The following is a 27832-nucleotide window of genomic DNA, read 5'->3' on the forward strand; positions in this document are numbered from 1 at the left end:
AATAAGAAACTATGAAATTTGCCAGAACATAGATTCCAAGAATAATTAGTGTCCCATTTTCAAAACTCCTATTTATTTTCATTTCAAATTCTTTTTAGTTTTTTCCATGCAATTTTCTCAAATTTTCACAATTTCATCTTCAAGGTTTGTCAAGCCCGATTTCCTCACAGATTTATTTGAAACATTTCCTAATTCATTGAATGTTGCTTCAATGGATCTCAAAACCCAATTAACAGATTATCGTTTCTTTGATTTCTGACAAATTTTCTATTTTTTTTATAGAGAATAAGCTGCCCTTGCTCATGCCCAATTTAAAATGAGAAAGGAAATCATTTGACATGTAAGATTTTCTATTAGAAAACCTTTTTCTTTTCTTACCTTTGATACCTTTCTTATTTCATTGTTATTGGCCATTGTTTATGTTTCTCCATGGTGTGATGCATGTGTTATTTGCTAGATGATCAAATATGTTGAGTGCTCTTATATCTTCATGCAGAGAGGTAGTTGACAAACAGATGGCTATTCTCAAACTGTACCCTCAATTTTTTTGACTTGGTTTCAAATATTGGATGATGGAGATGTCTGTTCAACATGAAAATTCAGATACCATTGGTGTATCAGGTAAAATCTTTTTATTCTTTTTTCTCTTCTTCTCTCCCAAAGGCATGTAATATAGATGCTTTATACAAAAAGATAGAATCCATATGTATATGATAGGACCATTTCATTCATATTTTCTTTTCTCCTCTTTTTTGGGTTAAACAATATATGAAAGACTAATCAATGAGTCTTATTAAATGTAATTTCCTTTCTCTAGGAACTGAAAAACCATGAGTCTTATTAAATGTTCAAATGACTATGCTAATACCAGAAAACTATTGAGTTCCTCATAAATAAAGATTATTTGGAGAATTATTTTGTTTCTTGGGAATTTTGGTATACTCTTATTCTTATTGTGATTTACGAGAGAATAACAAATTTATATATTGCATCTCGAACCATGTAGCAATAAACCTCATTAGCTTCATTTAAGTACACCACAAGAGAGTTTACTTCTTAATTATTAAAATATACCTATCCATCTTTTTAGTGGTAATTGTGTTAAACTATTTTTTATCATGGTTGAGATCACACATGTTCTTCAACTCATTGAGTCAAAAACTAATGATGTTCGTGGTTGTTGCTGGCCCATGAAAATTTTGAACATAGTGAAAATTGAACACGTTACACAATTGTGGGAATCGAACACGGATTCTCTCGCTAAATAGATTGTTCTCTCACGCAAATGCGACAAAATCTTACACTACTGCTTCAACCATTTGAGTTACTATGATAAAACGTTAATTAAAGTAGAAAAATAATGCAATTATATCTTCTTTAAATTTACCTTTTAAGTTTGGGATATGTAAGTTGATTTTTTTAGAGAAGAAAAAGCTTGGCTTCCAAAAAGGTGAATCTTCATTAATATGAAGCAATAAATATTTAGTTAAATAAAAAGGAAAAGTTAATTGTTAGTTTGCATCAACTAGCGAGACAAAAAAGCTGGTTAAAGACTTAAACACAATAGATGAGTTTAAAAGTTAGTAGGATACAAGCTATTTTTATATTTTATAAGATTAATTAGTGCCTTTATTTATTAGTGGAAGTTACTAATAGTGATCTCTCTAGTAATATCTTCGCAATTTATGATGATACCTTAACAGACTAACTATAAAATAAAATATATCAACTGTAGGATCAGGATCTTGCCTTTATGATCTCTTATGTTCTGAAACACCAAGTTTGAGTACTCAAGCTCTAAGAGAACGATGGATGTCTTCCGGTATTTCACCCTTTATATTTTTCTTTTTATTACACTGAATGCACTTTGTTAGTCTGTGATAATAAAATGCATGCTTAACTTATTTTGGTAAATAAATGTATGAACACTTGATCCTTTTAATGAATTTTCAGTTTTACCTTTTTATTAATTAATGTCTACATAGAAAATAGTTATTAATAGTTATTAATCTTTGTTATGAAATAAGCTATATGATATCCTTATTATTGATATAGTTATCAAATAACAATAAAAATTCAAGGCTTAAATATATTTGTAGTTCCTATAAAATTAATAGGTTTTAATTTTAGTCCTTATAAAAAAATTTCTTTAGCTTTCATTCCTCAAAAAGTTAAAAATTTAATTTGTTTTTGATCCTTACTATTATGGGGCTTGTTAACAACTTATGTGTTTAGCAGAAGGTCAAATGACCATCCTAGGCAACACCCACTAGTATTGGCGGTACTATGTCTGTAATGTCCCTAATTATCAATATCTTGACAACTCACACTCTACAACACTTCACTCAACTTTATCATTGACTAGAACCCTCCGTAAATAACATTTTTCTCAAACATCAACAACAAACTCTGATATCACTTGTAATGTTTGACTTCTTTCATAATCATTGGTTGTCCCAATAAACCAACACAAGACTTTTTAGTGTGTTTTGGTCTCACTCACATGCTTCCTAGAAAACTTCCTAGGAAGTCACTCATCTCATAATTGCTTCAAGTCAAACACACTTGGCTGTGAAGTTCTTAAGTGATAGACCATTAAAAAGTAGATGCATCTTATTGGTATAAGTAATAATAATTAATTCCTTTAAGTCATCTTCAATTGTATAGTCCCATACTTACACAACCTCTAGATCTCTTTCATTTTGGTGTGTATTTGCTGAAGGTGTTACATGTTCACAAGCTTCTACTAGGTACATCCACAAACCACACCGAACTGCGAGAGAGACTTTCTCTAATACCATTTGTAGCACCTCTAATTGTTGATGCCTCGATGACTCACTGATGCAAGCTCCATTGGAGCTTGTAGGCCTAGGATCTTCTTCATCAATGGATTCCTTTGCTTCTTGGAAGATGAATGGCAGCGGAATGGAGAAAGGAAGAGAGAGAGGAGACGTCACTTCAAGGAGAAGATGAGTCTAGAAGAAGCTCACCACCATATGAGCCCTTGGATAAGAGCTTGGAGGAAGAAGGAGATGAATGAAGGGAGAGGGAGAAAAGAGCACGAAATTTTGTGCTCTAAATGAGCTTTGAAATCTGAAGTTTAATATTCAAATGATCAAAGTTGAAAAAAATGCACACACATGACCTCTATTTATAGCCTAAGTGTCACAAAATTGGAGGGAAATTCAAATTTCACTTGAATTTGAAATTGAATTTGTGGAGCCAAACTTTGGAGCCAAAATTTCACTAATTATGATTAGTGAATTTTAGTTATGGTTCAGCCCACTAATCCAAGATCAATTCCAAGATTCTCCACTAAGTGTGCTTAGGTGTCATGAGGCATGAAAAGCATGAAGGACATGCACAAAGTGTGACTATATGATGTGGCAATGGGGTGTAGTAAGCAAATGCTCACCTCCCCCTCTAAAATTTAATTGGATTGGGCTTCTACCAATTCAATTAAATTTATTTCCAACCACACACATCAAATATCCACTTAGTGCATGTGAAATTACAAAATTACCCCTAATACAAAAATTAGTCTAGGTGCCCTAAAATACAAGGGCTGAAAAATCCTATATTTCTAGGGTACCCTACCTACATTATGGAGCCCTAAATACAAGGCCCAAAAATAATGAAACCTTAATCTAATATTTACAAAGATAAGTGGGCTTGTACTTAGCCCATGGGCCCGAAATCTACCCTAAGGCTCATAAGAACCCTAGGGCCTTCTCTTGCATCTCTGGCCCAATCTACTTGGAGTTTTCTATCCAATGCCCTTGCGGGGTAGGATTGCATCATTCCCTCCCCCTTGAAAAGGATTTGACCTCAAATCCCGAGGTTCTTGAAACTCTGAGCTTTTTTCCTCAACACCTGTAAAAAGAACAAAAACATATGTATTAGTGGTGTTTAGTATGTTGAAGTAAGGTAAGGTCTGAAAACTCATTTCCTGGGCATCTTCCCATGAAGGAACATGGTTCCTCACCAACTCAATGAGTGGTGCTACAAGTATAGAAAAATATGGGGCAAACCTTTTGTAAAAGTTTGTTAAGTCTTGGAAGCCCCAAAGTTTTCTTACACTTGGTGGAGCGGGCCACTCAGGAATGACCTTTATTCTCTTAGGGTTCATGGGAACCCCTTGATCACAATTTAAAAAATTAAGAAAAGTAAAGCAATAAAACATACCTTTTTTTCTGTATTTTCATGTTGATTATTCCTACCAAAAAGTATGACAAAGCTAAGGTGTCCCATATGAGTGCCTAAGTTTGTATTGAAACTAAAAATAAGAACAAACCTACCTAATGAGTCCCTATGTACACAAATCATGAAGATGTTGGGTGCACGAGTGATTTTACAAAAGAGTGTTGCACCACCCAAAACATTCATCACACCACCTATTTTAGGGATTTGGTGCCTAATAATACCTATTTTGGGCACCAACAAAGCACAAGGATTTAATCTCTTGCGAACCAAACCCTCATCCAACAACTCCTTTACTTGAGGAATAAACTCAAGCCTAAGAGATGTGGCAATGCTAACAAGTGTCTTTTTACAAAGGAGAAAATGTGGAGGTTGTCTAAGAAGGGAAATTTCTTTAATATTTGTCTTTATTTCAAAATGTCTTTCCTTCTTAGCTAACCTCTTGGAGGAGACACTTACCTCCTTACACTCCTCCTTAACCATTAAAGGTTGTCCTTCTTCTTGGGGGTAGATCTCTTCACTAGATTCTTCCCCTTTTGCTTCTTCACTTTTACTAGAGGAAGGTGAAGTAGTAGCCTCATCTTGGCTACTATAAATGTCTTGGCCCCTCATAATCATGGTTTTCTTGGTGGGGCATTGAGAAGTAATGTGTCCTCTTCCAAGACATTTAAAGCACTTCATGGAGCTAGTCTTCTCTTGCATACTAGCCTTAAGGGGTTGCTTTTCTATTGTCTTCCCCTTATCATCTTTGGGCTTAGAAGGTCTCACCCCTAAGATTCCTTGACCTTGGTCTTTCTTTGGATAAGAGTGAGAGCCATAAGATTTTGAAGTAAACTTCCTTTTAAGTTGTTGCTCTACCCTTATTTCCCAATCTAAATTAGCCTCTACATTGTCCTTCCCATGGAAGTATGGGAGTTTAATGTTAACCTCTTGAGGCTTTCTTTCATTTTCTCTCCTATGGGAGTGAGGTCTAAGTTGTGACCTATGCCTTCCTTCATAATAGTCACGAAGTTCTTCACTTAGGCTCTTGCAAGAGTTATGACTACTATAGGAGACATGTTTTTCTCTTTTCATTTCTTTCATTATTTTTCTTCTTTCTTCCTCTCTTATTTTCTCTCTTTCATCTTGACTTATTTCTTCCACTCTTTTTTTACCTTTTTCTTTTCTCTCTTGTTTTTCTTTCCACAACTTAAGGGATCTCAACTCATCTAATATCTTATACAAGGGGTCCTTAGGAGTAGAAACCTCACCATTAACACTAGATTAAGAATGAAGACTCATGTTGGTTCCTAAGGTTCTTTCTTGTTGGGGGTTTGAAAACAAAAGGTAAAATAAACTATGGTTGAAACTAGCCAAAATAAACACTAAAAGAGGTGTGAAAGATAAGGTAAAAACTAATTGGTAAAAGGCAAGCTATCTAGGCGGTTTGACAATGGAGGGTAAAGGAAATAAGCTATGAAAATAAGCAAGAAATTAAAGTGCAAGAAATGCAAACTAGGCGGATCCTAAGAGTGTTTGGATGACCTCATTTAAGGTTCCCAACAAAACACTCACTATCCTAAGGGGAAATTGCCTAAAATTATTACACACAAATGGAAGTAGGGTGACCTAGCGGAGGCTCCCAACTTACTTCCAATGAAAGGCCTTTTTGTTACAAAATTTGAAAGCAAAGCAAATTGCCAATTACAAAATTACAAAGAAAAAAGTCCTCAATTGTGGTGGCTATTCTCTCTTTAGTGTTTCACTCAATTTGGAGTGCTTCTTAGTCCAATAGCTCTTAAGGTGGTTGGCCCCTTGCTTCTTGACTCAAATTCTTCAAGATATGGCACCAATCCTCCTTTCCAATTCCCTATATGGCAACTCACAAGCAAGGAAACAAAGAGACAAGCAATAACCAAAGACCAAAAAAAATGAAATGAAAGCTAAACCAATAGAGTTTTAACAAGACAAATTTCCAAGGATTATTCAACAATTAAAGCAATGAAAAGTACAAAAAGCAAGCTAGGACTCAAAGAGAAACCTAGAATGGCTCTAGAGTAGAGTAGAAAAACTCTATAAAAAAAGACTCAAGAAACCTCTAGTTTTGGCACTTGTTTTCACAATAATTTCCAATTGAAATTTTAGAACTAGGATTGGTATAAAATAGGCACCAATTATAGAACAAATTTTGAGCCAAAACAACAAGCACACTTTCCTTTCACTTTTCTTTTTTTCCTGGACACTGATTTTTCTTCCAACTTGTGAGATTTTTCTTATTTTTTCCTTTAATCCAAATCGCTTAGTTATCTTTTTATAATTTTGGTCCAGATGTCTAGAAAATTCAGTAAAAGTTTCAGCTCAAAAAACGTAGTGACCAATTCCCAGTAATTTATACAAGTTCGTATGTTCAAGCTGCCAGCACCAGCGATTTCAGCCTAGAAATCAAGAGTAGTGTTTATGTTGCTTAAGGCTTGGATAGTTACAATTTGTGTTTGCTTATGCTCAATTATCTTCAATAAAACAATTAAAGAGAGCTTAAGACTTATTTTGATTCACAAATCCAGCCACAACTCAGCACCACAACTCAACTTCATCATAGGCATCATGTAGGAAACTTAGTAAAAAAAAAAAAAAGTTCAACAACAAGACTACTTCTAGGAATTGATTTAGAACATGTTATGAACTAAATAACATGCATGAATTAGACTCAAAATTCAAAAGATAGGCTAAGAATGACAAGAATACATGAACAAATGTATCTAGAATTCAATCAACAAAATAAAAATTCAACACAAACTTAGAACATAATGTGACAATTACTATGACTAAACATGACTCTAAGACAACATGGATTAAGTGATTTACACTTAGATTTTTGTTTTTTTTTTCTAATCAATATTTTGGAAGAAAATTTAGATCTAAGGTTCAGCACAAGAATATTATGAATGAAAAATGATAGAACCTAAAATCAACACAAAAACATGATTCAAGAGTAGATCTACAAAATTTGAACCATAAAAATGCAAGAACAAGTGTAGATCTAAGATTTAATCGGTTTATTTTTTTTTTAATCTACTCTAAACAGCACCAAATCACAAGACAATGGAGGATATACATGGAGAATAAGATGAAAAACAAGGAATTAAAGAGAATTCACCGAACAAAAAGATAGAGGAAGCAAAAGAACATCACCTAGATGAAGATGCTCTTGATACCACATGATGCAAGCTCCATTGGAGCTTGTAGGCCTAGGATCTTCTTCATCAATGGATTCCTTTGCTTCTTGGAAGATAAATGGCAGCGGAATGGAGAAAGGAAGAGAGAGAGGAGACGCCACTTCAAAGAGAAGATGAGTCTAGAAGAAGCTCACCACCATAGGAGGCCATGGATAAGAGCTTGGAGGAAGAAGGAGATGAATGAAGGGAGAGGGAGAGAAGAGCACGAAATTTTGTGCTCTAAATGAGCTTTGAAATCTGAAGTTTAATATTCAAATGATCAAAGTTGAAAAAAATGCACACACATGACCTCTATTTATAGCCTAAGTGTCACACAAAATTGGAGGGAAATTCAAATTTCACTTGAATTTGAAATTGAATTTGTGGAGCCAAACTTTGGAGCCAAAATTTCACTAATTATGATTAGTGAATTTTAGTTATGGTTCAGCCCACTAATCCAAGATCAATTCCAAGATTCTCCACTAAGTGTGCTTAGGTGTCATGAGGCATGAAAAGCATGAAGGACATGCACAAAGTGTGACTATATGATGTGGCAATGGGGTGTAGTAAGCAAATGCTCACCTCCCCCTCTAAAATTTAATTGGATTGGGCTTCTACCAATTCAATTAAATTTATTTCCAACCACACACATCAAATATCCACTTAGTGCATGTGAAATTACAAAACTACCCCTAATACAAAAATTAGTCTAGGTGCCCTAAAATACAAGGGCTGAAAAATCCTATATTTCTAGGGTACCCTACCTACATTATGGAGCCCTAAATACAAGGCCCAAAAATAATGAAACCTTAATCTAATATTTACAAAGATAAGTGGGCTCGTACTTAGCCCATGGGCCCGAAATCTACCCTAAGGCTCATAAGAACCCTAGGGCCTTCTCTTGCATCTCTGGCCCAATCTACTTGGTTCATTAACATAGGTTGAGTTGTAAGTATAATTGTTTTTTGTTTTACTATTGTAATCATTTTTTGTTAGAGAATTAGCTATTGTTTCCTTTATAAAGAGCTTTGTATTTTGGGTTATGTGAGTTTGAGAGCGCTTTGAACCCCTTGTTCGCTTTTGGCAAGTGTACCGGATCGCACAAGTAGTATAAAATGGTAAGAACCGAGTATCGAACTCTTGAGGAACTTGTGTTATTTGGTAAGCTATTTCAGCAAATAGGTGTTTGGTGTGTAAAGATAAGTGTGAAAATGAACAATTGTGTAAACTATCTGTGCAAAAGGGAAAATCACGCGAGAGAAATGATGTGTAAAAACAAGTAGAAAACACATTGGCCTTCCTAATAGGTGGCTGATGCTAAAAAGATATTCTCTATCTAACAATGCTCATGTGTTCCTATGGTGTCTCCTGATATACTAAACCCCAATTCCTCATGATAGTTTAGCCTAATCCTGATCAAGCATCGTCTGCAGATTCCTCTTGTTAGACTAAACTCAACCAGGACTGCATTAAGACACACATACACAACTAAATTATCGCACCCTAATTCCTTGTGATAGTACGACAACTTAGCCCTGTACTATCAAGGACTTTAGAATCAGACCAGTTTCCACTGTTGAATGACCCTAACAAAGCATGCATCTACGTGATCAAGGTAAAGGCATACTGGAGTGAAAAGCAGATAGCACAGAGAACACACAAAACACCATTAAATAGATAAAAATATATTTACATCAGGTACCTACAGGGAAGATCCAATAGAGGATTTAGCTTTCCATAACCAGGAAGCCTTCTTTACAACAAAGAGAAGAACAAGATGAAAGATTGCAAAAATACAAGTGGCAAGGATGCCTCCTTCACCTCTAGGATCTCACAATGACTCACAAACTCATCTCAAGCTCTCAGAACAGCTCTTGCTTCAAGCTTTAGTCTCTGTAGATCTTCACACAACAAAATCTCTCAAAACTCTCTGAAACTTGGACCTTTCTCTCTCTAGAATCTCTAGACATGCAAAGCTCTGAATCCTAGCCCAAACTCCCTTCACAAAATTTGATTTCAAGCTTAAATAGGTGGCCTTGTTCGTGCTCGTGCGCTTAGCGCAATTCTGGACCGCTTAGCGCACATTAGTGAATTTCGGCATAGCGCGTGCCTTTCTCGCTTAGCGGATGGACTGAAGCGGTGCGCTTAGTGAGATGAAACAGTGTGCTTAGCGAACCTGTACAACTCATCTTCTTCTAGATTCTTCCTTGCGCTTAGCCAATGAGTGTTGCACTTAGCAGACGCTCGCTAAGCCAGCAGATTGGCTTAGCGAGAAGGTGAAAAACAACACTTTTCAAAGCTTGCCTAATTAACCTGAAATTGAGAGAAAATGATTATTAAACACACAAAATGGAAGTACTACGTATTTATTACCTATACTTGACAGAAAGTACTTATAACACTACAAAATAACCATAAACTGGGGAAGTTTGATACAATTTACACAGGTTTTATACACAAAAGTTAGTCGTATTCATCGACTAACACCCCTCCATTGTAAATTTTGTTATTTGCAATAAACTTAACAATTTGTGTGATATCTCTTCTCCTTCTACCATATGAACTTCCTTATTTGAATAGATTTTCTCGAATCTTTCACAACAAATTGGTATCTAGAGCTCCAATTCAAATCAGTTCCTCATTTGTTTCATGGTTGGTCTAAGTCATCAGAGATCAACCATTATGTTCTGTTTGTGTTGTGTCTTCAATTTTTGATCAAGAAAATGGTCAACATAATCAAGATTGAGAAATTCATAAGGAAAAATAGCTTCAACATCTAGTGCATCAAGATGTGTGCCTTGTTGAAAGAACATGGAATATGTGTTGGATCAAGTGGCCTCGGAATAATTAAGAAGGGGGGGTTGAATTAATTATTAATGTGTCTTGACTAATTAAAAATTATCCTTCTTAATATTACTAGATTCAATTAGGCTTTTACAACTAAGTTAAGAAAGTAAATAACAGAAACAATAATTTAACCAAAAGTAAAAGCGGCAATTAAAAGTACACAGCGGAAATTAAAGAGTGTAGAAGACAAACACAAGATTTATACTAGTTCGGCCACAACCCGTGCCTACATCCAGTCCCCAAACAACCAACGGTTCTTGAGATTTCTTTCAACCTTGTAAAATCCTTTACAAGCCAAAGATCCACAAGGGATGTACCCTCCCTTGTTCTCTTTGAACAACCAAGTGGATGTACCCTCCACTTGAACTGATCTACAAGAAATGTACCCTCTCTTGTTCTCAGTATAACATCCCAAGTAGATGTACCCTCTACTTGTGCCACAAAGGATGTACCCTCCAATGTGTTAGGACAAAGAATTCTTAGGCGGTTAGTCTTTTGAATCTTTGTAAGGGGAAACAAAAGATATCTCAGGCGGTTAGTCCTTTGAAATCTTTTGTTTAAGGGGAAGGGAAGAATCAAAAGAATTCTCAGGCGATTAGTCCTTTGAATTCTCTTGGAAGAGGGAGAAGGGAGACACAAAAGAACTCAGGCGGTTAGTCCTTCGATTCTTTTGGCAAGAGGGAGAAGGAATGAAGAAAAATAATAGCACAAGTTTTTGGTCAATGAACTTTTCTTGAAAGAGAAAGTATTGAACAAAAACTTTTAGAAAGATGAAGAGAAATGAATCAGCAAGTTCTGCAAAAAAAAATGTTATTGAAATTCATGTCATGGTCACATATTTATAATCATTTGATGACTCAAATTAAAGTTTGTGACTCTTTGCCAATTTCTTTAAAACTAGTCACCTTTTAAAAATTGTGACTCTTTTGAAAACTAGTCACTTAAAAAGTTGTGACTTTTGAAAAAATCTTCAGAAACAAGTCACTTTAAGAATTGTGACTTTTGGAAATTTATTTTTCGAAATCAGTCACTGGTAATCGATTACCATTATAGTGTAATCGATTACACATAAAAAGATGTGACTCTTCATGTTTAAATTTGAAAATCAAAATGTTTAGAAACACTGGTAATCGATTACAAGTATTGTGTAATCGATTACACAAGTTTAAAATGATTTGAATTTTTTTTATCACTAGTTGTGACTCTTGAAATTTGAAATCTAACGTTTTAAAACATTGGTAATCGATTACATGATTATGGTAATCGATTACAGCTTTGTAAATCAGTTTTGAAAACAATGTTGGCTACTGGTAATCGATTACTATCTTCTGGTAATGGATTACCAGAGAGTAAAACTCTTTGGTAAAAGATTTTGTGAAAAATTCTTGTGCTACTCAATGTTTTGAAAAACGTTTTTAGTACTTATCTTGATAGAGTCTTCTCTTGATTCTTGAATCTTGAGTCTTGAATCTTGATCTTGATTATTCTAGAATCTTGATTCTCGAAACTTGATTGAATCTTGAAAATTGATTATTCTTGAATCTTGATTCTTTGAAACTTGATTCTTGAAGCTTTTTGACTCCTGATTCTTTGGAGCTTGCTTAACTCTTGATTCTTTGGCATCATCAAAACAATCTTGGAAGACATTCCTTCCACAATATGGGCACCTCTCTCTGGTCAATTGTTAAAGGTTGATAAATCAGTCCTTGAGTTACAAGATGAAAAAGCTCAGTCGTTGATTCTCTTGTCATTGTTTGATGAAGTTCTTTATGAGCTTTCTAAAGAGAAAATTGCTTTTGTGTTATGGCTCAAGCTAGAGAAACTCTTCTTGAGGAAATCAATCTACAACAAGTTGGTTCTGAAACCATATTTGTTTGGTCTTCGAATGAGAAAAAGGAAGTCCACTAAAAGAACATCCTTATGAGTTAAACTTTATTCTGATGAAGCTCCATGACATTGATGTCAAGATAGAAGATGAAGATCTGGCAATAATTCAGTTAGCCTTTCTCCCTCTTTCCTATGATAATTTTTGGAGTTCTCTTAGTATTGGTAAGGACTCCATTATACTTGAAGAAGTCAAGTCCAGAGTTTCTTCTAGAGAGTTTCAACTGAAAGCGTTTGGGAATGGTGATGAAGCCCCTACATCCAGATTATCAATGATTGATTCTGCTAGAGGGCAAAAGAAGAAGAAAGGCAAAGGTAGCAAGAAGAGCAAGATTGAACCAAAAGACATTTATAATTACTGCAAAGAACTTGATCATTGGAAGAAAAATTGTCCAAAGAAAGCAAAGAAAGATTTTGTTGTTGTCGTGGTTCAGAATGATTCCTTATTAGAAAAAGATTTGGTTCTGGCTATTGGTGAACAACCACAACAACATTCTAAACAATGGGAAATGACGAAGGAAGTGATCTACTGTCACAACTCTACAGCGCCTCGACTCCACTTTTCCTTTTCTTCTTCTTCTTCTTGGCTCTCTCTCATTTTTCTCTACTGAAGACTCTGCTTGATGGATTTTGAACTTCCTAAACATGGCTATTTATAGAAAAGAGTCAAGAGGTGTTGAGAAATTTGCCCAGGCGAGCTATAGCTCGCCTCGACAAATTTTTGACTTAGTGTTGAAGGCACCAATTCTCCCAGGCGAGCTGTAGCTTGCCCAAGCGAGTTGGTTGCTTATGGCTGAAGAAATCTTATTAGCCCAGGCGAGCTGGATGCTAGCCTGGGCGAGTGGATGTCTGAAATCTTAGAAAAATGACCATTTTGCCCTTCCTTTTGACTTTGTTTCTGGATCTAACAAACAACCATCAAAACCTACAAAATCATGGATGAATCTTTCATATTTAAACAAAAACATTAGTAAATGTACAATATATATAAATCAACAAGATTTAATGGTAGTTTATAAGAAAACTATTACAATCGAAAGATAAGTGCTAACATTTTAATCCAAAAAATAACTGAAATATGACACTTATCAGCAATCAACACAACATGTTATCTCACGAATCATTCACCATCCACTACCATAGATTTCAGGACCCCTATTAAGGCATGGTCTAAAAATCTACTGATTACTCAATGTTGAAGGTGTTTGGATATCTAACATACTATCACGTAAATGAAGGTAAGCTAGAAATCAGAGCCAAGAAGGGTCTCTTTATGGGCAATGGAGATAGAGTCAAAGGATTTAGAATCTAGTCTCCATAAAAAAGAAAGGTCATTCTAAGTAGAAATGTCAATTTTGACGAACTCTCCATGGTGCATTCTAAATATGAAGAAGATTCGGGCAAGGCGAAGGATGTCAATGAGCAGGTGGAGTTTGAGAGCCCCATAATAAAAAAAACTAGTGATTAAAAGCAATTTAAAGAACCCGATGAGAGTAATTAGGAACCTCAAATGAAACCTCAACATAAGAATTCAGCACCAATTGAGGAGTCTAACTGGACAAGTCAGAACCATCCAAAGAAGTCGAAAACCACAACACCCAAAATGTCTCAAAGGCAAATCAAAGCACCTAAAAGATATGGCTTTGATAATATAGTGATTTATGCACTACAGGTAGTAGAAGAAATTGATTCATTCAAATCAACCACTTATTAGGAAGCAATTTCCCATTCTGAAGTTGAAGATTGGATAATGGCTATGAATGAAGATATGGAATCCCTTCATAAAAACCAGACTTAGGATTTAGTTGAACTACCTAAAGATAGATGAGTAGTGGGGTGCAAGTAAATCATTAAGAATAATAAGGTATAAAACATGTCTGGTAGCGAAATGCTACAAAAAAGAAGAAAGAGTAAACTACAATGACATTTTCTCTCTAGTAGTTCGACATGCTTTAATACGTGTTTCACTGGCTCTTGTAGTAACTCTGGACATGGAGTTAGAGCAACTTGATGTAAAAACAACCTTTTTCCATGGAAGATTGGAGAAAGACATTATGATGCAACAACCTGAAGGTTTTGAGGTGCAAGGGAAGAAAAATTTAGTTAGTAGGTTGAAAAGATCATACTATGGGCTGAAGCAATCTCCAAGGTAGTGGTACAAGAGATTCAATGAGTTCATTGTTTCTTATGGGTACAACATAAGTTCCTATGGTTCATGTGTCTATCATAGTAAGGTAGAGGGTGGTTCCTACATCTATTTTCTACTCTATGTGGACAACATGCTCATAGCTTCTCAAGACAAGTTTGAAATTCAAAATTTGAAGTCATTCCTCAATAGTGAATTTAAGATGAAAAATATGAGAGATGCATAAAAGATTTTGGGCATGGAGATCAAGAGGGGTCAAGTCCAGAAAAAAAAAAATTTATGTCAAAAGGAATACATTCAGAAAGTGTTGAATCATTTTGGGATGGCATCCACAAAACTAGTTTGTACTCCTTTGACTACATCCATTCATCTCACTGGACTCAATGCCACTCAATTAGAATCATAAAGAGAATACATGCCTCGTGTTCCTTATGAGACTGTTGTAGGTAGTCTCATGTATGCAATGGTGTGCACAAGACAAGACCTAACACAAGAAATCATCGTGGTGAGTAGGTATATGAAGTGATTGAAACACACTAGAAGAGGGGTTGAATAGTGTGATGGATAGAACTTGGTCTTTCCAAAACTTTTAAAAGCTTTTCTCAAACAGATATCAATGGATGATAGGTTTTGTCTAAGGGGTTAGAAATCACATTGTGCTTAGAAAACCAGTTCACAAAACTTGGATATAGTTGTGTAGAAGAAACTTATAGAAAAAAACTAGTTTATATAAAAGTAGTAAAGAAAACATAAAAGGTTTTATACTAGTTCACCCCAACTCTAGGGCTACGTCCAGTTCTCCTTCAAACCTTGAAGGGTCCCACTAATCAATTCTTTGGTTACAACTAAGTATTCTCTATGCCACTTCTGGCTACAATGAGTACTCTCTAGGCTACTCCTAGCACTACCCTTAATCTTCCCCTGAGATTAAGACCCAAGTATTCTTTGTCACTGAGCCACTCCTGGCTTTCACAAACAATATATGTTTCATAGAAAAAGTATTCTAATCACTCAAAGAGTGTTTACACAATAATCTTGAATACAATGAAACTCGTAAACTTAGAAAAGCTAAGATTCACTTAATTCGCTCAAGTTTTCATTGTCCAGTAAACTGCCAGTGTTACACTACTTTGCTCATTTTGTCTCAGATTATTCCCTTTTGATTCGACAACCTTAACACAAACATCTTTAGAGCTTCGATCCGTTGAGAGATCTCAGCTAGCCGATGTCTAATAGATTTGGCACTTGATACAAGGCCACTATTATGCAGAGAGAGTGGGGACAAGAAACACTTTCTGTAACATATCTTTGGAGAAGTATAATCTGCCAGTGTTGCCTAGTGCTCAGAGCTGACTTTGAGTGTACAAATCGAAAGAAACATTAACAACATAAGACAAAAGGATATAATAAGAATGTCAAGAAGAGATAATTTAAATCTTCCCTTTTGTGCTCTATGACACGAGTTTCTTACTAAACCTATAGACGCTACTTTCTGATGACTATTTTTGGTACTTGAGGATTGAATAATTGTTCCATTTTTTATACTGTAAGTAAAGTGCTAAAGCACCTGTCTTATAAGGACTAGATGCTAAAGCAATATCATCCAATGACCGATACTTTGCCTATCATCAAAAGTCTTTCTGTTCATGCTTTTCTGCTTGTATCTCATAGAGATATATGAGCATGTAGCTTAAGAATGAAAGGTTAATATATAAAATTTATACTTTGTTAAAATTAAAACCTTTGGGATTTATTGTTTGGAACAATCCAATGTGTAACGACCCGCCTCGTCGCTACGGTATCCACACTCTAATATTCGATAATTTCAATTTTTATAAAAAGAACTCCCTTAATTTTTTATTATGAAAATAGAAGTGATTTTGTCACAACATAAATTCATCCAACAACACACCATTACTTAAGTGATTATGCATAATTACATAGAAACAATAATTCGGTACATGTCATACACATAACGAAAATTAAATATGTTTATATATATATATATATATATATAATTAAAATTCCAGAGTTTTACATCTTTAACTCAACAAAATAAAACTTAAAAACCAACTACGGAGGAGTTGATTACAAAACACAACTCTCTCCCAAAATAACGCCAACGTCATCACGTCGGCTCGGCGGCTCCTCACCAGAATCTTACTCCCTACACCCTGCCATTGTCATTCTGCTCCCACGAACAAGGTTCGTGATCATCACAGGTATCAACCACACGATACAAAATTGCAAGGGTGAGTTTATTATAAACGAACCAATACCAATTCCAAATAACCACAATTAGCAAGGAACATAGGCAAACATGATAAGCATACACAACAATCATTATTCAACACTCATATCCAACAAATATTCGTCATTCACATCCAACGATTACTCATCATCCATCCATGGACCCAATCAAGACTGCACAGAATGATGCATGCACCTAACTCAACACTCAGATGCAATGTGGTGCGTACCAACAACAACCAAATATCAGGAAATAGCCTAAGCGTGTCCACACGACACTCTCACTTAGGGAACTGTGCTGAGTTTGTCGAGACCACCCGGTTGTGCACGTAACAGCCCCCCTCCAATAGGTGATCAGCCTGGGAGCCCAAAGGTGTTCCCTACCAGGTGACAGCCCCCTAGTACAAAGTACACTTGGCCATAGTTACTCTATTTCCTATGTCGTATGAGCTATGATCACGGCCAAAAGTAAATGCCAAAGACCATGGACCAATTAAAGGACCTAAGCATCCCCTCAGGAATGCTTAGATTCTCTAACCACGCTAGTTACCCACGTTTGGGCCATCCGACAAGGTCAGTGCACTCTACCCCCCATGACATACACTTCATACGATGTATGATCGTGGCCAAAAGCTAGTGCCAAAGACCTTGGAAGGTCAGTGCACAGTACCCCCCACGATCATACACAACATCCAATGTATGAACGTGGCCAAAAGCTAGTGCCAAAGACCCTGAAAGGTCAGTGCACAGTGCCCCCCACGAACATACACAACATGCACATGCCAATGCATTTCCAACATCAATGAACAAATCGTATTTTCATGTCATTCACAACATAAATATCATCTCATCTCAATGACGTTATCAACAACAACAACAACCTCATTTCATATTCACATATTCATCAATAATAACAATTCATGTTGACATGGTCTTTATTAACAATGTCATCTCAAATCAATATCATCATAATCATCATTATCATCACATATCAATTTAAAATCCTCAATAGCAACATCAACAACAATTCAAACAAACACAACAATATCATTTCCACACGCACAGTCTTCAAACAGCCAAAACAATATCATTCATCACAATACATATATATATCGCATTCCATTAGTTAAAACGTAATTTTCTTTGAAGAAAAATCAGCATGCAACAGGGACAGGCAGATATCCTTATAGCTAGGTTCCCTGACCCTAACTATGGTGTTAAAATGGTAAATTTTATAATAAACTCCCCTTACCTATAGTGAGCTACCCCACGGATTCCTCGTCGCGTCACTTGAAGATTCCTTTTTGTCCTTGCTTGTCGATTCCACACAAACCTCTACCATGCCAAAATGAAGGAGACTTAGTATGGATTTAAGAAAAAAAAGCTAGTAACAGTGCTCTGGGTCAAACACCCACATCACTACATGAAAGAGCTGAGAGTATTTCGGGTTTTACAAAGGAACGTAATTTGGAAATTCCGACCACGCCAATGTGACCGGGGTTCAGTGTAGGTTACGAAAATAACATGCATTTCATGAAAGGATAATGTTTACAAAGTCTCTTTCTCTAAGGTTTTTCAAATGAAGCATAAGACATGCAATGGCGGTTGCAAAGTTAGAAAAGATGCAAAGACAAGATGAAACTAACAAGAAACAATCATAGAACCATGGTTACCTCGAAAGAAAACGAAAGATCATATTAGGGTTTTCGTTCTCTACCGAAACCGCAAGCCAAGTTGGAAATTCTACTTCGGTTGAAGGGTTCCTCTCGGTGTGGGTTTTCAATGGAGAACAATGATGGTTTATGGTGGCTAATGGTGGATGTGGGTGATGGAGAAAGTACTTGGAACTTTAGAAATGGATTTGGAAGAAAGAAAGAAGAAGAAATGGCATTTTTCCTAAGCTACAAGAAAGCAAAGGCTGAAATGCTTAAATAAGAGATGCTCTCGGGAATGGAAGCTTCTAGCACACTCCAGATATTTTATCAAAGATCCCAATAGTTAAATCATGGTAAAGTGTCTTGTGAAGTTGCAAACCAAATTTCGAGAAGATCCAACGGTTAACGAAGGCTGGGCAGCGTTTCTACCGAGGCAGCTTCATGTAGTTTTCTATAGAAGCTTCATTAAGAGGCTTCCTCCAGAAGCTTCATTAAGAGGCTTCTAGCACACTCCAGACATCTTCTCAAAGATCCCAACGGTCAGATCCTGGAAAAGTGTTTTGTGAAGTTGCAGACCAAATTTCGAGAAGATCCAATGGTCAATGAAGGCTGGGCAGCGTTTTTACCGAGATAGCTTCATGTAGCTTTCTCTAGAAGCTTCCTCGTGGCTTCTTTGAGAAGCTTTCTCAAGAGGCTTCTTTGAGAAGCTAGATCCTTATCTATCCACCCCTCTATTAACTAAATTAACTTCCTTAAAAATAATTACGGATGAAAATAACGCAACAAATAATTAAACATCAAACATAATTACTAATAATATATATATATATATATATATATATATATATATATATATATATATATATATATATATATATATATATATATATATATATAAAAGGGTGTTACACAATGTGGCTTGGACGCAACCAAACTTAATAGTATATGGGTAAACCTAGGAAGGAACATGGTAAGCTGTGAAACGTATATCCAGGTACCTTAAGGGTACAACTAATATTGGACTTGTCTCATGGAGACTCGTCCTGTGCTCTTGTTGGTTACTCAGATTCTAACTATGCTGCAGATTTGGATGCCAATAGATCTATGACTAGGTACACGTTCACAATTGGCAACTCTTTTGTCAGTTGGAAGGCAACACTTGAGCCCACAATGGCTTTATCCACTACAAAGGCAAAGTACATGGCTATAGCAAAGGCAACAAAAAAAGGGATCTAGTTGAAGGGTTTGATTAACAATCTTGGGTTTCCATAGGAAAAGGCTATCATTTCCTGTGACAATCTGAGTGCAATCTATTTAGCCATGGATCAAGTCCATCATGATAGGACTAAGCACATTAACATCAAATACCACTTCATTTGTACTGAGAAGAAGGTTGAAGTCCAGAAAGTTGATAGGAGGGAAAAGCTAGTTGATATGTTCATGAAGCTTGTTCCAAGAAGCAAGTTCATGCAATGTCTGGATCTACTTAACGTAGATTGTTGGAAACAAACTGAGTTACTTGTAATTCATAAATGTTATTGAACCAAGGTGGAGTTTGTTAATTGTTTGACGATGAGCAATAGAGATAGGTTGGATGACGACATTGGTCGTCTGGTCCAATACTCGTCTTTTGTATTGGTCATCCAATCTTTTGTAATTTGGTGGAGCATCCCAGTCACATAGAATAGAGCATCTAATTTAATTGTTCATTAACATAAGTTGTGTTGTAACTATAATTGTTTTTTGTTGTAATAGTTTTAAGTTTAAAAATTAGTTGTTGTCTCCTTTATAAAGAGCTTTGTATTCTGGATTCAGTGAGCTTTAGGGCGCTTTTAACCCCTTCATTATAAACTTTGTTATTCACGATAAACTTAACAATTTGTGTGATATCTCTTCTCATTCTATTACCTGAACTTCCTTATCTGAATAAAATTTCTTGAATCTTTCCCAACTATTATCTAAAAGTAAATGCATCTTGATGATATGATTAATACTAATTAATTTCTTTAAGTCATCATTAATTATATTGTCCTATACTCTTATACCTGCACAATCTTTAAATCTCTTTAATTCTAGAGTGTAATTGCCAAGGTGTTACAATGTCAACATGTGATACCTTCAAAATAAATTTTAGAATTCTAAAATAAATGTTATTTATCCATCTTAAAGTAAATTTTAGAGACCAAAAGGAGTTATTTTAAATTTTGGAAGGAATATTAAAACCCAACAACAATATAGCAAGACTTAAATCAAAATTAATTTACTCATTTTATAAGAACTAAAATGAATAATTTTAAGTTATAAAGGAATGAAAATTAAATAATTTTTTTTATAGGGACCAAAATCAAAACATGTTCATTTTATAAGGACTAAAAATATTTTTAAGTTAAAATTTAAACTAAATGTTATTGTATTATTGAAATTTCATAAACTACACGGGAAAAATAAATTGTGGCCTAATGTATTTTTTATGAACTATAAGTAGAATGTTGGAAAATGATATTTTAGTAATAAGAGTTAAACGCCTAAATTTGGTAAGTGTAACCAAAGAAGTACATATGTCTAGTCATTTAATGACGTACCACACTTAAGAAATATGCATAACAAACATCTTATGCCCAAGGACCCAATAATATCATGTTTGGATATTTAGAAGCTTGTGAAAGATCTCTAACATTCATATAGAGAATACTTAGTTTACTATATTCTAAGTGAATGGAAGTTTAACAATTGAAACTTTGAAAGTATCAAAATCAATATCACCGACATCACATGAAGTATTACTTGGACCTCATTATATCGCTTATCATCTATGTAAGGATATTTGATTAACTAATGAACCTTCCTAATCCATAAATGAATTAAGGTTTGCGGTATAATTAACTTCTGATATTAAGGTTTTTACTTTGAAATCTCAAAATTCTTAAATTCACACAAGAATGCTTCTTGTTTTGACTTTTGTTAATATAATGAAAAATCAAATATTGAAAACAATTTCCGCTGTTGTCTAATGTATATTAAGGAAATTTGTTATCAACCAAAACGTTATGGATTGAATAAATTTCTATTCCTTAATGGATGATATAAAGACAACACCAGATGTATTTTACAACCGGATTAAATAATCAGATGAAAGAATTTTAAATAATTAGAGATCAAAGTACCTTTTGTACTATCTTTAGTGTAGTTCTTAATTTTAATTATAATTTTGTAAAGAAATTTTATTGCAAAAGCTTATTTAACTGACTAGTTTAACCTTGTTCCGTTTCCTCGGGTGGATTACTAGGTCCACAAAAAAGACTAGATAATTTGATGCTTCAAGCTGGGAACAAGTATTGTGCCGACTGTGGATCATTGGAGCCAAAATGGGTGTAAGTATTAGCTTGAATTTTAAAGAAATTTAGTTTACATGTGTTGCTCACTGCTCATGTTTTGTAACATGATCATGAATCATGAACTAGAGATGTTATTTTTCTGGATAAATCTTTTCATTGATTGTCTAAGTTAACTGAGAAGATACATATGCCTTACATCATCATACACTTGAAAAGAAACATCAATTTCAATCTGTTTTTAATTTGCTTCCGATCATGGCAAGCATCCTATTAACATACATTTCATGTATCTTAGTAGATTATTGATAAGTTTTTATCAACCTTTATTCTCCTTATTAAAATTTTTCTATCTTTTTTTTTATATTTTTATATTACTTGAATAATAAAGGATGAATATTTGGGGCACATGAAATATGATAAAAATTTATTGGCAAATTAGTTTCGTAAAAAAAATCATATTATTTGTATTTGATTTTATTCACACCATGAATATCAGGTCTTCAAGTCATGGAGTATTTATTTGCATCAAATGCTCTGGTATACATAGAAGCCTAGGTGTCCATATATCAAAGGTATGTTTTGCTAACATGTAAAGTATTGAGATAAGATATTGTGAATATTGTTCAAAACCTCACTTATCTATGTAACACGATCATCATCTTTTCAATGTCTATATTTGTTGGCCAAAAATGGGAGGGTTGTAAATATTAAAAGTATTTTGAGGCTATTGTTTGTTATAAATATCGCTAGCTATATAGAAAATATTTATTTTAGTGTGGACTATGTTGAGATTCTTATAATACACTATACAAGCGTTTGATATTAAAAAAAAGGCTTAAATATGTTTTTAGTTACTGATAAACATCTATTTTTTGCGTTTGTTCCCTAATAAATTTTTCCTTTGAATCGAGTCTCTAATATTTGAAAATTTTTATCTCAGGTCCCTGCCATTAGTTCGAAATCGTTATCTGCCTATGTTGCCACTAACTGACCATGTAAGCATGTCATGTGTAATCTTTGTCTGAGTGGGATTACACATGAAAAAAAATTATTTATTTATAATTAAAAATGATGTCATTTATGAAGCTCCTTTTTCCTCTTTTCTGCAACTTCTCCATGCACCACCGCTACCATCGAACTACGACCCACACCCAGAACATCCCTTCTTCTCCGATCGCAAATACAAACCTAGAACATCTAACCTCCTCAAAACTCCATCTAGATTTCCTCAAAAAGAGCATCGAAAAGGGCATTGAAAATTGCAGAAAAAATAGAGGAACTTACAAAGTTCTCGACCTCTCCGAATCCGCCACACCAACCCTCTTGGAACAACACAACCCCAACACCTTAGCAAAAACAAAAGAAACCCCCAACCCAACCTCCCTCACCACAGGCACCTCCAGAACCCAAATGGAAAAAACCCCCTTAGTAGATGATGTCGTATCGATAAGTGTCAAGCTTCTCAGAAACAAAATCAACACCCAACGGAGACTTCGATGGAGTTGTCGGAGAAGCCGTGTCCGGGGAGGTCGACGAAGGTGACGTGGAGGCCCTTGGTGACGAGGGATTTGGCGAGGTGCTGATAGGAGTAAGAGCTAAAGACCTTGGCGGTGAGGGACTTGGAGGGGGGGGTTTTGTTGGGGTGTGTTTGGACCTTGATGGTGCGGTCATTGGAGTAGTGGTGGCGAAGGGGGGGGGGGAGGGTGAGGAACCAGTTTTTGGAGTCTTAGGGGCAAAGGGTGGAGGAGGTGAAGATGAAGAAGAGAGTGAGAAGGGAGACAAAGAGGGTGAAGTAGAACTAGAAGGAGAAGGGATTGTTGTTGGGTTTGGTGGGTGAGATCTGTGAGCATGAGTGTGTGGGTTGCTCTGGTTCAAGTTCTTTTGTGATGATAGCCATGCTCACTGCTCTCTGCTCTGAGCTTCCCTGTGGCTACAAGACTAAAGGGTGTGAGTGTTGGTTACGGGGACAACATCATTGCATGAGTAATGGGGCTGTAGTGTTAGTCTCAAACTCCAAGGTCCACCGTACAATGAATATTTGTGTAAGACTATCGTTTTCTTAATAGAGAAAAGAATAAAAAAAACATGCAAAAGGACGTTGTTCTTTACTTTTTTTTAAAAAAAAAAACCTTTTTTCCACGTGTAATCCCAATCAGACAAAGATTACATGTGGCATGCCTGCGTGGCCGGTTAACGGCCACATAGGTAGTTAACAGATCTCGAATAACGGTAGGGACCTTTGATTGAATTTTTTAAATATTAGGAACTCAATCCAAACGAAAAATTTATTAGGGACCAAACACAAAAAATGAGTATTTATTAGGGATCAAAAACATATTTAAGCCTTAAACAAATTTATAGCAAATGTTCTATTAATATTTTGGATTCTTGACTATTTTTGGAGATACATATAACCAAATGTGATTTTGTATTGGTTCCTTATTTTCTTTGTTGTTCATCCTTCTCTTGTTGTCAACTTAGTTTCATGTTCAATTTGTATAAAAGTGATCTCATCATCAATTTCTAGCAAATGTGAGAAAAATTATTTGATAATGCTTTTACATAAGTGGTTACAAATTGTTGAAGTACAAATTTGAGGTGAAGTTCTACATCGTGTAGGAATAGGAAGGTTGAACACCATATAAGTGAAGGAAAGACCCATAAACTTGAATATTAAGATATTGTGTTAAGGTGTGGTGTTAGGTTCACTTATATGATTACTTATTAATCATTGATATGAATCTCTCTAGTATTTACTCCCTCGATTTCTCAACAATTGGTATCAGAGTCGATGGTTCGACTTGGTGACTGCCTTGGAAGAGTAAGATGTCGGTGGTGGATCCTTGGACTAAGGATCCCTTGTATCAAAAGTCTTCCTGATGGTGGGTCCAGGTGGTGTGTCCTGTGAGTGGTGTGACAGTACAAGTATCTAGAGCACGTGGACTCTAATGACCACTATGAAAATACTCATGGACAAAAATGACTTCCACTCGAGGGGGAGACTATCATGTAGATGAGACTCACACTTGAGGGGGAGATTATTGAAGTACAAGTTTGAGGTGAAATCTCACATCGTATAGGAATGAGAAGGTTGAACACTATATAAGTGAAGAAAAGACCCATAAACTTAAGCATTAAGATTTTGGGTTAAGGTGTGGTTTCTGGTTCACTTATATGGTTGCTCATGACTCATTGATATAAATCTCCCCAGTATTTACCCCATGAATTTTCCAACATAAATTAAACACGATTTGTAATTATTATGTGAAGGTGATGCGAGAGATAGTTAATGTCAATAAAAAAAAATCTTAACAATTTTGTAATCCAATTGGTATCTAGTCTCCACTAATTAAGCAATCCACAATTTTGGGTGGGAAGGGAGTATATGAAGGCCCTTCCCCTTAACCCAGTGTATCCCTATATGTTCTTACATGCATTTACTTGAATGTTTAGGAATAAAAATTCTAACATGATTTGACATTACCATAGGTTCTATCACTAAAGCTAGATGAATGGACAGATGAACAAGTTGATGCATTGGTGAAGTTCGGTGGAAATACAGTAATTAATATGAAGTATGAAGCTTGCCTTCCAAGTAACATAAAAAAGCCAAAACCAAATTCATCCATTGAGGAGCGCTCTGATTTTATTAGGTAACTGGAAAAGCACGTGCACACACACATGCACACATAATCCATATATTCAATTACAAAGTACATCATTATGATTCTCAAATATAATTTTATTATTCAGGAGAAAATATGAGTTTCTACAGTTTTTGGATATTGAAGAAAATTTGTCTTGTCCCTTTGTACCATCTCATGCAAGATGTTCATCATATTCCGAGCGTAGTTCCTCGAGCAACAACTTCCCACAAGACAAAAAACATTATGATAAACAAGAAACTAAAAGTCTTATTGGGAGCACATTTCGAAATAGTTGGGGAAGAAAAGATTCTGAGCATAAGAGTTCAAAGAAGAGCAACTCATTGGTAATGTTTCATTTGGATATTGCTAGTTGTATCAATTGTTTGCCAAATAAATTGTATATATAGTTCCTTTTGAAATCATCTAATGTATGAAACTGTACTATATAGTAGATATGCATTCTACTAAGAATTTTGTTTATGCTTGCATATGTGATATGACAAAAGAAAATGGCTTAATAAACAAGATTTAGTTTTTAGGATTTGTTACACTGAGAATTTAGTGATCTATTTTTCCATGTGAATTTGATTTCAAAGTGTAACTAAGAGCAACTTGAGAAATGGAGCATTCATATATTATTTTGTACCTTATTAATTCTTAAGTAGAAAACAAGAGAAAATTATAAGCATTAAACTATTAATTTTTTTTTCTTGAATACTAAATCTTGTTTCTCCCTATTTACTATTATAGGCAGGTATGATTGAATTTATTGGGTTGATCAAGGTGAATGTGGTTAAAGGCACTAACCTTGTTATCCGGGATGTAATGACTAGTGACCCTTATGTCATCATATCTCTTGGTCACCAAGTGAGTTTCTCCATCTCTTAACTAGTTGACACCATTCATACATGTAAATAAGCTCAAAATGTAACACCTTTAATATCTATTACTATTATTGCTTTGCAGTCAGTGAAGACACGTGTCATAAAAAGTAGTTTAAACCCAGTTTGGAACGAAAGCCTAATGTTGTCAATTCCGGATAACATTCCTCTTCTTAAAGTGGTAAGTTGAATACCATTTCATGTGAGTGAGCAATGTAAGAAAAATTATCAAATTAATGTGTTTTGGTAATTAATACCCATAATCTTGCATTAGAATTTACTTTATTTTTTCTTCAATAACAATTTAATAATTATTTTTTCTAATGAATACCTAGTTATCAGTATTCTCTGATAATCGCAAGAAAAATTATCAAATTAATGTGTTTGGCTCAAGTTATCAAATTAAGATGTAAGTAAGAGCTTGATCTACATATTTTAGCATGAATTTCAAGTTATCAATGTTTTTAGGAAAAATACAATACTTAGTCTATTTAAGAGTTCAAAACTAGTAATCAAATGCACATCTACATATTTAATAGTTGACAAAATTATATTTTTGACAACCTTTTACATAAATAAAACTTTATATTGTTGATCCAACTATTAAATCATGTTATATTATATGTTAAGGATCATATTAATAACTCAGAATTTTCTAGATATGAAATCTAATAATAGAAATTTATTTATATTTTAAATATCATGTTATTTGTTTAAATGCAATATTGTGACGAAATATCAATTAATTTTTTAAATTATATGAAAAATTTGTAGGATTAATCTATTCCATAAAAATTTTCAATATTGATATGAGATAAAATTGATAAAATTCAACGTTTATATAAAAAAAAGTTATTAAAGGTGGCATTTTCTCACATTTGACACCCACTGTTGTTTGATCTTGCCTTGATTTTGCAAAATAAGAAAGGTGTCATTTTGCTAAATTTGGCATATAATGTTGCTTGATCTTGTCCTAAATTTGTCAAATTAACTTATTGTGATGCATACATGCAGCTTGTGTACGACAAGGATATTTTCTCAACGGATGATTTTATGGGAAAGGCTGAAATTGACATTCAACCTCTAGTTTCAGCTGCAAAGGCATATGAAAAATCTTCAATCAATGATTCCTTGCAGCTTGGAAAATGGGTAGCAAATGGTGACAACAATACTCTTGTTAAAGATGGTACCATCTCCCTTGAAGATGGGAAGGTCAAACATGATATCTCAGTGAGACTACAACATGTTGAAAGAGGAGTGCTAGAGATTGAACTCGAATGTGTTCTTCTAACTCAATAGTTGAGATAGATGTTAAGGGTCAGAACTTAACATAACACATTCTGGAACATTATCATTGTAGATTGTCCTTTCTCAGCTCCCATTTGTATATTATTTTGTGTCCGTGACCATCCTTAGAAGGATGAACAAAATATGAAATATCAAAAAGAGTTTTGGAGAAAAAGCTTATGGATTAATCAATTGTAAATTTTTGTGGTAAATTTATAAGGAAATTAGTTAAGATTAAAAGTTATTTCATATCATGTAAGTTTTTTAATAAATGATGATTTTTATGGTTTGAACATTCATGATTCATGGATGGTCATAAAGAAAGTATGAAGTATCTAGTGGGAAATTCATTTTTATACACAAATGAGGTGAGTAAATTTAGGCTATACACAATCATGCATATTAACAAAATTATAAGGTTTTTAAAGTCAGTACTCAAAAAGGTCATCTAACTTTTTAAAAACTCACACAACTTGTGTGTTTTAATCTTAATTCTTCGTGATGAG

At 34.7% G+C, this 27832-nt stretch overlaps 1 protein-coding gene across 1 annotated transcript; it reads left to right on the forward strand.

Moving 5' to 3' along the window:
- Window positions 1-27560, forward strand: LOC100804342 (probable ADP-ribosylation factor GTPase-activating protein AGD11). Its single transcript, XM_041014617.1, has 11 exons — window positions 1-144; window positions 283-340; window positions 497-621; window positions 1736-1822; window positions 21463-21547; window positions 22008-22083; window positions 25001-25164; window positions 25265-25502; window positions 25909-26025; window positions 26125-26220; window positions 27054-27560. Exons 3-11 carry the CDS (start codon window positions 570-572, stop codon window positions 27336-27338), a joined length of 1200 nt encoding a protein of 399 aa, XP_040870551.1. The 5' UTR covers window positions 1-144; window positions 283-340; window positions 497-569; the 3' UTR covers window positions 27339-27560.
- The last annotated feature ends 272 nt before the right edge of the window (window positions 27561-27832 follow it).

Source organism: Glycine max, chromosome 4, assembly GCF_000004515.6.
Source record: "Glycine max cultivar Williams 82 chromosome 4, Glycine_max_v4.0, whole genome shotgun sequence".
NCBI classification, from domain to species: Eukaryota; Viridiplantae; Streptophyta; class Magnoliopsida; order Fabales; family Fabaceae; genus Glycine; species Glycine max.